A 14364-nucleotide genomic window follows, 5' to 3' on the forward strand; every position below is an offset into this window, starting at 1 on the left:
CCAAAACCATAGCCCCAGCTTATCAATCATCAAACATCACTACACACAGCATATCAACAATATTAACATTTCTTAACGGAGTAACAAATAGCAAAAACATATTAGCATAGCATAAAATATAACTACATCATACACATAATATAATAAGATAACAGCATGACCTCAGCAATCATATAGTAATAAGCATGAAATAACAGCAAGGCATAGCACCACAACATAATACTATTCCTGCATCTTATCCCTCTTTTAAAGGAAGACCAATATGTTAAATTTAGGAACATCAGTCCTTAAAAGATGGCTTTCTTGTGACTAGTGTGCTTTCACACAATACAATCACAAAATCACAATACAAACCCCACTAACTAGCCAATAACCTAAAAACAATGTAACACAATACAAACCTAACTCAGTAACTAATACTAAATCCTATATAATATGTATAGATGCTGCCTTTGTGAATTGATTTTTCTCGTGAACAAGCAAGGTTTGCATTGCATGTATGAAAAGAGTTTCTAGCATTTAGCATCTAGCCTGTATGTGGCCTAACTGCCAGCACAGGGGAGTGGTTTAGAGCAGGTGGACTCTAACCTGGAGAGCCGGGTTTGATTTTCCACTCCTCCACAATAACGGCAGACTCTTATCAGGTGAACCTGCTGGGTGACCTGGGCTAGTCACAGTTCTCTCAGAACTCTCTCAGTCCCACCTGCCTCACAAGGAGTCTGTTGTGGGGAGAGAAAGAACAATTTTGTAAGTCACTTTTAGGAGAAAGACAAGAGTATAAATCCAAACTCTTCTTTTGCCAGATGCTGTTAAACAACCTTGAGAGTTCTGGCTTTTATATCCAGCCATAGCTTAGAGTATGGGTACAGTCAATCCACTTGTGCACCCAAAAGGCTAATTCACTTGTCCTAAGACAGTGATGATTTTCAAATCTTTATAATATAATGTACATGCAGAAATGCTTCTCTTATCATTCACCAAAATGAATCGATCAAACGTACGATGTTTATAATACAAAGAAATCTTAATAGTCACTTTTGTCCATTTATTCATTCATTTATTTGTCTCAAAGAAATCTTAATAGTCACTTTTGTCCATTTATTCATTCATTTATTTGTAGACTTGTATCCCGCCCTTCCCAATAGGGCTCAGGGCGGCAAACATCAGTATAAAAACAATTAAAACAATACAATAAAGCCAGTGTGAACAACACCACATCATATAAGGCTTTAAACAGTAAAACAGTAAAAGATGGCGATAAAACCCATAAGTAGACCCCCAGTCAACAACCATATTTTGGCTTGGGCAGTCTTTTTTTAATCATTTAAACAATGAAACAAGCACATTTGTCAGTCATCAAATCATTAATCATATTTTGGTTTAGGTATATTTTGGCTGAGGCTAACCAAACTCCGGTAGGTTTGGTCTCGGAAACCCTTCAATTAGGCCCAATACTGAAAGTTAGAGAAGCGTGTTAATAAAAAAAAAATGTTTTAATTATTTCAAAAAATATCTTTTGCATGATATCCAGCTCATGTCAAACAACAAAATAGATTATTATTCACTTGTAGCTCAAATTATAACGCTCTCAAATAATTTTGTACTCAAAGAATAGATACACTTTTCCTCTGGTCAGGCACCTTGTACCGTTCAGGCACTCGAAAAAGGCTGGGGAGAAATAGCAAGGACACCTCATTCCTTCTGTCCTTGGCTTGATTTCAGCAGGTCCTGTGGAGCACAAAGAGGCTTCTTTCCTTACAGGCTGAAGTTTCAACAAGTGTCTTTTGAGGGCTTTGTTAGCCTGCAGCATGTTTGAGAACAAGAGGATGGTTGTACAATATCTCTGCCACTTGCCGTTGTCTAATAGTCAGATGGGACCTTCTCTAAAACCTGTGTTCGTAAAGCTCTCTCCCTTTTTCTTCACAGGGTGCCACTGGATTCCCTGGTGCAGCAGGACGAGTTGGACCCCCGGGCCCCAACGTAAGTTCTTGATTATCAGGCATGGATTTGTTTGGGTTGCCGGCAAGCTGGGAAGAGGTATTCAGTGGATGTGTTTTTTCTTAGCTTCAGCTTCTTTATCAACCTGCCAGCCAAAGTCCTGATGCACATTTGGAGTGCCTGTGAAACAAAAAACAGGAAGGAATTACATCTACTTGTTGGCAGTAGGATTAGAACTGAAAATAATTTGGGGGGTGGGGGGGAATCTCAGATGTACAGAAATTAAATAAGGAGTCACTAGTTCAATAGAGCCAGCATGGTGTAGTGGTTAAGAGCAGGTGGATTCTAATCTGGAGAACCAGGTTTGATTCCCCACTCTTCCACCTGAGTATCAGAGGCTTATCTGGTAAACCAGATGTGTTTCCACACTCCTACATTCCTGCTGGGAGATCTTGGGGTAGTCACAATTCTTCAGAGCTCTCCCAGTTCCACCTACCTGACAAGGTGTCTGTTATGGGGAGAGGAAGAGAAAGGAGCTTGTAAGCCACCTTGAGTCTCCTCACAGAAGAGAAAGGTGGGATATAAATCCAAACTCTTCTTCCTCTTCTCTTCTAGTTGCCCTGAAAAGAGGTTGCCCCCTCCCCCATGTATGTTGTTTAGTTCTTCAAATCAGGCTAGATCAAGTAGTGCACTTTTACCTCATTTTGTCCTTGTTTTTGCTTCCTAGGGCAATCCTGGCGCCCCAGGCCCTCCAGGTTCTGCTGGTAAAGATGGTCCCAAGGGTGCTCGTGGCGATGGAGGCCCACCTGGGCGTGCTGGTGATCCTGGTCTCCAAGGCCCTGCTGGTCCCCCAGGCGAGAAGGGAGAATCCGGAGAAGATGGCCCCCCTGTGTGTATTTGCCTTGTTCTGTTCCATTTGCCACTGATCTGAGCTCGTGGTCTTGCTGCTTCTGGAAATTACCTGCCATCTCTGTCTTTCTTTCCTTCCTGCAGGGTGCTGATGGTCCCTCTGGTCCTCAAGGTTTGGCAGGGCAGAGAGGTATTGTTGGTCTCCCTGGTCAGCGTGGCGAGAGAGGATTCCCTGGTCTACCTGGTCCTTCTGTAAGTTTGAGGAGTTTGAGTTGGAGAAATGTTGAGTTGCGGCATGTTGAAAGGCATCAAAATTTCAGTTTTCACCAAAGGATTAGCTCACTTTTCAATGTCTGAAGGGTTTGTTTGCCTCTGCAGGAGGCAATGTTAAGTTTTTTTACTCTTGTGTTTACATGGCCAACTATTTACATTGGATCACCAACCCTAAATTAAGAAGAGCTTTAACGCTGGCCAGATTCAATCTAATGCCTTCTATGATGCTCTATGGCAGATATCAACAAATTGATAAACAGAGGAGGCTATGTCCATGCAACATGGGTCAGGTGGAGACACTCGATCATACCCTCTTCATTGTGTAAGGTTTTGGTAAAAAATCAGAATGTCAGCTAATCTGCACTTATCCCATTTCTGTATAAATAAATTCTAACCGATGCTCTTAAGATACCTATGCTTTTGAACAACATGGATCCCACAGTGTGCGAGAATGTAGCAAAATTTCTGCTAACGATAATAGACGTAAGTCTAGATGAATACCAATCAGAATGTCTGGGTGTATTATGACCACATATAGCCAGCAGTAATTTTTCTAGCTTCTATCAGTATCCAATGACGTTTAAGTGAGTCAACTTAGCTGAAATAATGTTTTATAGTTACAGAAGGACCATGTATATATTTTAGTACCAGTGTCTATGACTGCAGAGCAATGGGTGGTAAGGTAGGTTTTGTAATGCTTGTTTCAGGGTGTATGTTTATTTTATGCCAATAAAGGCTTGTTACTGTTACTCTTGTGTTTAAAGCTCCAGGAGAAAGGCCAATACTCAAGTATTTGAGGAGCTTGTAACCTGGCCTTCTTTCAGCTGAAGGGAACTTTTAGTAGTATAAGCCCTCATTTACTTCTTCCATACATTCAAGCTCTTGTGGATTTGTCTCTTTAAATAACTTATTCTGAAACACAGACGTTCCGTAAGAAAGGTGTCCAATTTCTTTCTGCAAATTAACATAATTTTATGATATTGCTCAGTTTGTCATAATTGAGATTGATAAGTATGAAAATGGAAACGTTTTGGCGAGTATGGTCCTGTTACAAAATGGTAAAAGGCCAGCAGAGAGAAATGACCAATTCTCATATGAAAACATGAAGTGGTACAGTCCTTCCACACAGGCTTTTCTCCCTTGGGGATCATGGAGAGTTATATGTTTAAAAAGCATCCTTGTATGATATATTGGGGCCAAATGTATAAATCAGATTTTGCTGTGATATAGACTGAGCACAAACTGATCCCAGTAGTATACATCAAATAATTTCATACCCACAAAAGAGAGAGGGTCTTCTTTAAAGGGTAAACTTTATCTCAGTAGGCTTCAACGTTGAGATATTTATTTGGGGCACCTTCACTTAGTGATAGATCATGTGCTTTGCAAACATGAAAAAGCTGAGGTTCAGTTCCTGACAGCAGCTAAAGGAATTCAGACTTAAAATACATTTGCATGGGAATCTGAAAAGTTACTGGCAGTCAGAATTGACAGCACTAGACTCACTGAATTATCAGACCAACTCCAGTAGTATAAGAAAACTCCCTTTCTTTTGTCTAACACTGGGTGTATAGGCCTATATCACAGTATCCTACATGATACATATGGGGATTGTTAATTAAAGCTATTTTTAAACCAAATAATGTTGGAAAGGTTTCTTTTACACTTGGAGAGAACATGACTAGTTTCCCTTTTAAGGGCATAGGATTTAAGATAAACTTTCATAGTCGATACATTCTCACTGGACCTAGCCGTCTGTCTACCCCGCCCACCCCCCACACACACACACATTTCTGCCTCAAGTATAAAAATCTGCCTCTGAACCTAGTTGTGTTTGTCTCCGTTTCTTTTCAGGGTGAGCCTGGCAAACAAGGTTCTTCTGGAGGGCCTGGTGACCGAGGCCCACCTGGCCCGGTTGGCCCACCTGGTCTGACTGGTCCCTCTGGTGAACCTGGACGAGAGGTGAGCAGCATAGACAATTTCTCATGTGGACAAAAAACTTGCCAAGAAAGATTTGAGATTTACAAATGTGCTCAACGAATCGCTAACCTGCTAGTTTTCCAAGCAAATGAAAGCAAAGAAACAAAGAATTTACAACTGATTCCTAGCGATATATAGAAGGGAAAGTACAATAAAAAAACTGAATCTATATCTTCCTCTAGAAATGGGGTAAAGGGAGGAAAAACTCACTTCTCAGAGACTTTTAAAGTTCAGTTAATTAGTTTGGATTTTGGAAAATAATATCAGTATTTATTATTTTAATTCATATATATTTTCTTTTATTAGATTTTTTATTTAAACAATATATTTTTCCTTTTCCTATTTTTCCTTTATAATTTTTTATTTTGAATTTTTACAACTTGAGCAGAAATTAAGTTGATAGTTGGCAGAACTGTTTGAACTCCTTACGTGAAAACACTGTTTAAAAGTTTTGATTATAAATTTTGATTGATTCATTGAATGATTATATGTGGAACAGATGAAAAATGATGGTGTTAGACAGTTTTGAATATTGTTGAATATGGCCAGCACAATCCAGAGGAGGGGGGCCAAATCATCCTCTGGATGTGGCACAGGCTTCTGCCAGCATTAATGCCCTCTCTAGGGCACTTGTGCCACGGAGGGGCAAATCCGCCGGTGTCTGATCACTGTGGCGCCCTGTGACGCCCGATCATGACACCTGGCCTTGCATTTGCATGCTGCCCCCAGCTACGCTTGAGTTCTGGGGGCTTTCGCAGAAGTGGGGTCAATCTTAGTTGGCCTCCAGACATCTCTTAGCCCGCACATGCCAGCGGAGCTACTGGCAGAGATATGCTGTGATTTTCGTGGCATATCTATATTCTCCACTATGCGGGAGTTGGAGGGTTTTTTTGTTACACTGTTTTGGGCTGCACACATCGTGGGAAAGCCCTGTGAAGTGGGCACAGTGGCGCTCAAGCAGTGCTGTCCCTGTCCGCCTCAGCTCTGAATTGAACTGTTAGTCTATGGAATAGCTTATAGAAAGATTGTATAAAATACTAGCGGGCCCGGCCACGCATTTCTGTGGCTAAGTCTGGTGAAGTGGAAAAGAAAGAAAAGGGGAAGCAAATGGTTCGAACATGTGTCATTGCACAATGCTTGCAAGGGAGGGGAGGGGCAAGGGGCCCCTTGCTCCCCTCCCTCTCTCCCGTTCCCTTGCATGGCAACCCACCCCGTCCCTCCCTAAAGTTTCCCATCCTCTGCTAGGGTGGGTGGGCCATGTCCAGGTGGCTGGAGCTGTCTCTTTCACTCTCTTCCCTTGCAGGCGAAATACGTAGCTGAAAACACGCTGAGAGGCATGAGCTACGTTGTGTTCAAATTTCAGAGCATTTGGTCCAGCAAACCCCCAGACCCTCCCTCACCTTCCCCTTCCTCCGCTAGGGTGGGTGGGCCATGTCCAGATGGTGGGCCCCATCCGTTTTACTCCAGATGGCAGCGGTTTTCAAGGAAGGCATGGTTGTTTTCCTTGTATCAGAGGGTGTTGCTTTGACAGCCAGCAGATGGCGCTGTTGCGGAACAGAACAGTGGTTCCAACTGTCACAGGTGTGGCATGTACACAATAACAGGCACAGTTGTGACATGTACACAACAGGAGGTATGGAAACAGTATGGAAACCCGGCCGCACGTGAATGTGACGTTGTGTGAAAATTTCAAAGCAATCGGTCCAGTAATTTGGGAGATTACCTGTCAGCAGAAAAACGCACTGATAGATTTTTATATATATAGATTTAAGCATAGAAGAAAGGATACAAAAATAGTATTATTAGGGGCACATCGAAAAGATAAGGAAAGGAATTGAGGATGAACAGGATGTTACAAAGATATCAGACAGGCTTTCAAAAATATTAATACAGCAAATTCAGATTGTTACAAATCAAATTAAGCAATCAGAAGAAAAAACTCAAGGAAAAGTTAAACAAGCAAGAAGGGATGGCCGTTTCCGCACGGCCGTGGAGGCGCCTCCACGCCGGCAGAATTCTCGCCGGCATGGAGGCGGAGGCCGTTCGCATGCAAGCATGCGGGCGGCCTCCAGAGAGGCGGCAGGCGGCAGGCGGCTCCGCACGGGGTCGGAGGACAGCGTGGGTGGGGCTGCGACGGCCAGCAGGCCGACGACGGGGACACGGTGAGTGGGACAGGGAGGGGAAACAGCGTGTTCCCGGCGGTGCTGTTCGCACCGCGCCGCCGGGAACACGCTTTCCCCTCAAAAACAACCCTTTAAAGGGTTGTTTTTTAGGGCGGCCTGACACCGCCCTGGGGGAGGGGGAGCGCAGTCAGGTTGGCGCTGCTGCGTTGTAGCAGCGCCACCTGTGCGAACGGTGGCCTGGGGGCGGCGTTTTTACCGCCCCCAGGCCGTCGTTTTTGGCCCGTGCGGAAAGGGCCGATAAAAAGAAGTTCAGAGCATGAAACAAGAGATATTGGCAAGCCTGTCAAAATAAAAAAAGAATACAAGAAAACACACATGAAATTGGAAGAAACAAAGAAAGGCAGAAAGAAACTGAACTGCATTTAGATTGCGAAGACTTTTTGATGCAAAGGGTGAAACGAAGGATTGAAACATTGGAAGTGCAGTGCAGAGGCAATAATGTACGATTTAGAGGAATTTCAGAAAATTTTGGTGAAACAAATTTAGAAGACAATTTTTACAAGATACTACAAAGTCTGCCCGAAGATTCAAGGAGACTGTCCAGATATTGTCTAGATGTTTAGAATAAATTCAAGTTTCGCATTTAAGAATAAATTGCCATAAGATATACTGGTCAGGTTTATGCATAAGAAAACAAGAAATGCTATATTGAATAAACAACAAGAGAATCAGGGAAAGAAGTACAGATGTTTCAAGGCTTGCCTACCTGTTTGTTGAGAAAAAGGAAATACTAGTATTTCTTAAGACAAATTCTACAAAGGAAAGGAATAAAATATTGTTGGAGAGACCCATTTGCTATAGAAGTGGCACTACAAAAGGGCAAAATATTAATTATTGCAATGGAACAAGCTAAACAACTGGAAGAAGAATCATCAACTGATAATATATTCAAAGAATCTGAAAGAGAATTTGAAAGAAAATCTGTTAGATCAACAGAAAATTCTCTGAAAGTAAGAAACTGGTGAGGAATGGGGAAATGAAGGAGTACCAGATAAAGGATAAACTAGCACAAGCTCAGCATTAGAATAAAATTTACAAAATGAAGACTATACAAATAAATATTATGGTCTAAATTCTCCTTTAAAGCAAACATTCAGTTTAATAAAAAACCAAACTGCAGATATATTATGTATGCAAGAAACTTACATTAAAAAAGCATGAATGCTTGTTAAATAACAAGAAGTTGTTTAAAATGTATGCGGCATCTATGAACAACAACAAAAAAGGAGTTGTGTTCTATATAAACAATTCACAAATAAAGGTCTCAGAAGAATTAAGAGACTCTGAAAGAAGATACATATTTTTTACAAATCAGATTCCCAGAAAGAAGGACTTAGTAACACTATATGGTCCAAACAGTGCAAGAGAAAAATTTATGAAAACTTTTTCCAATCTGTATTAGATTTTCAGGAAGGAAATAATAATTGTGGTAATAGATCCACAAAATGATAAATCTAAAAAAAATTAAAACCTTCCCCCAAAATGTGTTTCATTTCATGGAATTCTTACAATTAGAAAAGTCTTGAAGGTTCAAAAAACTGAATGCTGGAGGCTATACTTTCTTTCCTGATAGACACCAAATATTCAATTGATATGTATTAGGTATCAAAAACCTTTGTTATCAATCTAGAGAAGCAGGGCCCTAAACCGCGGTCTTCCGATGTTCATTAGGTTCATAATTCCCATCAAGGCCCTCGCAAGCATGGTGGCTAAGTGGTAGAATCTATGGAATTGTAGTTCATGAACATCCGAGGGCTGGTAGCTCGAAGACCCCTGGTGTAAAGATACAATCAAAGCTCTTTGCAGATCATAATCTGTTAGTAGTAACTTGGCAACAAAAGAGTGCTGGAACGGGATGATGAAGATTAAATGATAATTTTTTATTAAAAGACGGTACAAAGTAAAGAATTATAGATAAGATATAGAAGAATTTTTCAGACTAAACAACATAGCCAATATCCCCACCACAACATTTTGGGAAACCAGCAAGGTTTATGTGAGAGGAAACTTAGGCCGTTTCCGCACGGGCGGAAAATGACGGCCTGGAGACGGTAAAAACGCCGTCTCCAGGCTGCCATTCGCGATCGGAGCGCAAGCAAAGAGGCTGGCAGCGCCAGCGACCGCCCAGCTGGCCGCTTGGCTTGTAACCTGCAGCCGGCGATATTCGAAGAGCAGCTAAGAAGCGTTCTTTTTTGGGGAATACGCCGCCCGTGAAGCTCGCTGCGGCGAACGGCAGCAGCTCGCTCCATGGCGCCTCCGATTAGCACTCACCTTGTTTCCAGCCCTGGGCCTCGGCGCGTCGCTGAGCCTGGGGACCCGCCCCCCGCCCTGCGCCCGCTTTCGAGCAGGCGGCAGCAGGGCTGGGCGTGTCCCCAGGCTCCTTTCGGCGACGTAACGCCGGAGGCCTTTCAGGGTCAATTTCTTTCAGTAAATCGTCGCATGGCACTGGCGCTCCGCGAAGCGCCCGGCTGCCCGCCCTCTTCCCAAGGACCGTCCGTGCGCGAGACCCCCGGTCCCCGAAAGAAAGCGTCTTCGGGTTACGGCGAAGCGCCGACCCAGCCGTTTCCGCTGTCATGCGGAAACGGCCTTAGTAATCATAGCTTTGGAAAAAAAGAAAGAAAAACTGGAGCAAACTAAGGAAATAGTTCATCAAATGCTGGAGGAACAACATAAAAGTAAGGAAGTAATTTTAACAGAGATCAAGCAATTAATAAATCAACTAGATACGCTTAAAATGGAGGTTATAAAAGAAATTAAGATTTTTAAGGCAGAAGCGTTTTGAATATGTGAATAAACATAGAAGATACCTGGCACATTTTTTTAAAGAAAAGAAACTCAAAGAAGAATGCTATTTGACCACTCCCATCAGAAAACTGGAAAACTACAATTTGGACCAAAACTATGGTAGATGTTCAGGTTTCTTTCCCCCATAGAGAACGTGTTTGATACATGGTTTTTTTCCCTTTAGAGAACATATTTGATACATGCCCCAAGACTGTTGAAGAAGATTCCCTCCTTTGTTTGACTCTTCTGTTGAATGGACTCAACTTTCTCCATAGGGTTTTTAATTCCTTTCCGTCAAAAGTCACACTATCTGCATAAACATACTTGCTGTTGATTTCATTAAAATTTGTATGTATTTTAAAAATGTAGAATTTTCTACCGGAGGATGTGATGATGGCCTCAAGCGTAGACAACTTTATAAATGGATTAGACAGACTGATGGAGGAGAGATCTATCAGTGACTGCTAGCCATGGTGACTGAAGGAAGCCTCCATGTTCAAAGGCAACAAACCTCTGAACACATGCCAAGGGACAACACCAGGGGAAGACCTCGAATTCTATGTCCTGTTGTTGGCCCTCCAGAGTAGCTGGCTGGCCAGTGTGTGAGATAGGATGCTGAACTAGGCGGACCACTGATTCAACCCGACTCTCCTGATGTTCTAGGTAGCCAATGAATAGGGGATATGAGTTGTAACTGTTCTGGGATCACTGTTACTAATTGGCCTGCTCTGTTATGTCACTATTCAAAAAGCATTTTCGTGGCTCAGATGGAATAACTGCATTTCATTTTTCTCATTCTCAGGGTAACCCTGGTTCAGATGGACCTCCTGGCAGAGATGGATCTCCTGGTGTGAAGGTAAGTATCTGACTCAAAGTCATATCTGATTAAAAGGGCTGGGTTAAAAATAGGTGTTAAAATGAGATGCATTTAAGGTTATTCGGAATATAAAGAAGCAGGAATGTGGTGACAAGTATATTGTTGGACAAGTATTGTTTATTATATTCAGGTGAGATATTTTTTTAAAAAATACAGTTTGATAGACTGAAGTTGAGGAAAAACAAGGGGAATAAAAACATGTAGCTCTTACTGATTGGGAGGAAAGTAGAATTTCCAGTGGAATTGATGGTTCTTTGTTCTCCTTGTGAGATTGGAAGATCAGCTGTTTGCATGATAGCATTTTAACTTTGGTTTGAAGAAATGGGAAAGAAAACCTTAGGAAGCTTGAAGGAAAGAAGAACCCAAAACAATTTTATGTGTGGAGCTGACTGTAAAAGACAGATTACTAAAGAAGGAGACACATTGGCCGTTTCCGCACGGGCGGAAAATGACGGCCTGGAGACGGTAAAAACGCCGTCTCCAGGCTGCCGATTCCGCGACGGGCGGCGCAGATTGCAGCGCAGCCGCTGCCGCCCCTTCAGCCCGGCTTCTGGTTGGCTCCGGCGAGTCATGTGCATTCCAAGAACGCTAAGAAGCGTTCTTTTTGGAATACATGCCGCCCGTGAAGCCGCTGCCGAAGCGAATCGGCAGCGGCTTCACGGCGCCTCCTGACTGGCACTCACCTTGTCCCTGGGCCTCCGGCGTTGCTGTTAAGTTGAGGCCTGGGGACACGCCCCGCCGTCTGGCGCCAGCTCGAAAGCGAGGCGCAAGAGAGGTCAGGGCGTGTCCCCAGGCCTCGGCGCCACGCCGGAGGCTCCAGGGACAATTTCGCTTTGAAATCGCAGTGGCGCCGGGCCGCTCCGCGAGCCGCCCGGCTGCCCGCCTCTTCCCGGGACCGTCCGTGCGGACGGTCCCAGCGTCTTCGGGTCGGCGCGAGAAGCGCCGACCCAGCCGTTTCCGCTGCCATGCGGAAACGGCCATTATTTGCCAGATCAAATGTAAGATCTGGATTCAAAGAGATAGGATACCAGTTATAACTCTTTCTCTCTGTAATGGTGCAGCTCCTAGTTAATAGGCTATGAACTAACTACACTGAACTGCTAAACAGCTTTTTTTCCTTTTGATTATTTTATTTTATATAATTTATTTGATCATATATAAGTGCTTTAAATTCTCCTCCTGCCTCTCAAAATCAAACAAAGCCAAAACAAAACTAACTACTGGAACACAGCAGCAAAAGGAGACTTGTGTTTTCCAGTTATCTGGGTGGCGGAGTTTTGCTGCACTCCAAAGAGTTGTGCCTTTTTTGATTATTATTTTCTTTATTTATTCGGACCAGCTATTTTGAACTGTTTGGTCTCAGGACAGCTGCTGCTTCTTGTGAAGATGGTGTTTTTGTGGTGTTTTCCCAACCTTTAATTGATAAGATATGTGTGTGCTTTAATTAGCTTTGGTTTTGAGGAAGGAACAGTTGGGGAATTGGTAGGTAAAGTTGCTGACGATATTTTATGCTTTTTATTTCTCCATTTACCGATAATTATTACTTGTTATTACTTTAGAGTGGAGTTTAGCTTGCCTGTCCGACTGAAAAGGATGTTAAACTCTCCACTCTGTTTCTGTTTGTTTGGGTTAGGTTTTTTTTATTTATTACAGTTTAAGGCAAGAAGCAGGGATGGCCAAAGTTGAGACCATCTTTTGGAAATTAACCATCAAATACTGGCTTAAAGTGCTTTCCTGTCCCCAGGGATTAATGCCTTCATTATTGGCAGCAACACCCTACCCTGGATGGCTAGAAAAGATTATATCAAAACTTAGACAGTGTGGTCTTGATCCAATGCAACTTTTGGAGATTGGAAGTAGCAGAGCAATGGGTATGGTCCACCAACGTCTTACTGACATTGAGATGCAAACAGATTTTCCCCGGCTACCTGTTCTATATAAACCACTAAAATCATGGATAGGTATTTTCCCCAGCCTGCACCTTATCTATCTGTAATAACATCAGCAAGAAGCCGATGGGCTTTTTTTCTAGGAGCTCTGCCTTTCTCGATGCCTTCCCGCCAGCTAATCTGATGGGACGATTCCAAAATATTCCAAGGCACAGGAGAACCTGTGGTAATGCGGCTCAGGGGAAGTAGACTCAATGTCACATATCTTACTGTACGTGCAGAAGTTACATGAAGGTGAAAGGAAGTTGTTGATCCAACCATTGTTAACTCGTCCATGTATATCCATTCATAGATAACTCAGATACACAATTCTGTAAGAATATTATTAGAAGATGGTGTTTCTGCCATCTCACAGAAGGTAGCTAAATTTTGTATACTGGTGCACAACAAGCGTAGTTCCTTATTAAAACAAAGAGCCGCACTGTGTGATGAGGACTGTAATAATGCTTGAACCTAATGTTATTTATTAATAGATTTTATAATGGATTTTAATTTATATTATATTTTTGTATAAGTGGAGTGCTATGTATTCACATGTACTCTGATTTTAAACTATTGGCTGGCCAAAAGGCCGTAATAATAAATATCTATCTATTTATTACAGCTCTTTTTGTTTTGTGTTTTGCTTATCTGGGCAGTGGCATTTTCCTGTGCTCCTCAAAGAGCCACGTCTCCTTTTATTATTATTTTCTTTAATTTATTCTCTTCGACCAGCTGATTTGGACTTGTTTGGTTCTGTCCTAGGATGGCTGCTTTGCTAGACTTGAGCTCCTTTTTGTGAAGATATTTCATAAGATGTCAAGCATGCCTTAATTAGCCTGGTTTGGGGAAAGGAACAGCTGAAGTGTGGGCAGAGACAGAGCCTTTCTCTCTATTCTGCAGTTGCAGGCTGTATATTGTGTTTCATCTATTTATTTACTTTTGGAAGACCCAACATGAGGTGGATTGTCTCTATAAAGAAATCCAACATCCTCAGTTTGCAAGACCTGAGTGAGGCTGTTAAGGATAGGGCATTTTGGAGGACATTGATCTACAGCAGGGGTCCCCAAACTTTTTAAACGGGGGGCCAGTTCACTGTCCCTCAGACTGTTGGAGGGCCGGACTAAAAAAAGCTATGAACAAATTCCTATGCACAAATGATTGTAAAATGTTTGATTTCACCTTTCAGCCTTTCTGTCATGGTCTATTTTTAGAACAGTGACCAAAATATGTCAAGTACAGGGTGGGCTCCAAATATTGTTGGGGAGGCTGTGGAATACCTTCCCCTGTTAAAAAAAAAAAGCAGAACTTTCCCAATGAAGCATTCCATCTAACCCAGGATCAGGTATCTTCCTGGGTTTCTTTCCTCCCCTAGCAGCCAGGGCGAAGCGATTCGGCCATCCTGGCTGGATGCCAATGGGAGTGAGGCGGAACAGGAAAGCCTGAGAGCAACACATGGAGTAGCCGAGAGGGAAGGGCAGAGCAGGAGTTGCCACGTGTAAGGTTTCCAACTCTGGGTCAGAAAATTCATGGAGATTTGGGGGTGCCATCA

At 42.7% G+C, this 14364-nt stretch overlaps 1 protein-coding gene across 4 annotated transcripts in view; it reads left to right on the top strand.

Annotated features, from left to right (window-relative positions):
• The window catches only part of COL2A1 (collagen type II alpha 1 chain), a 139841-nt gene that overhangs the window by 105237 nt on the left and 20240 nt on the right, over positions 1-14364 (top strand). For all 4 annotated transcript variants that reach the window (XM_048488108.1, XM_048488110.1, XM_048488109.1 and 1 more), the window contains 5 exons: positions 1927-1980; positions 2666-2827; positions 2932-3039; positions 4915-5022; positions 10810-10863. In XM_048488108.1, coding sequence (XP_048344065.1) covers positions 1927-1980; positions 2666-2827; positions 2932-3039; positions 4915-5022; positions 10810-10863 — 486 coding nt within the window. The remainder of the gene's footprint in view (positions 1-1926; positions 1981-2665; positions 2828-2931; positions 3040-4914; positions 5023-10809; positions 10864-14364) is intronic.

Source organism: Sphaerodactylus townsendi, linkage group LG03, assembly GCF_021028975.2.
Source record: "Sphaerodactylus townsendi isolate TG3544 linkage group LG03, MPM_Stown_v2.3, whole genome shotgun sequence".
Lineage (NCBI taxonomy): Eukaryota > Metazoa > Chordata > Lepidosauria > Squamata > Sphaerodactylidae > Sphaerodactylus > Sphaerodactylus townsendi.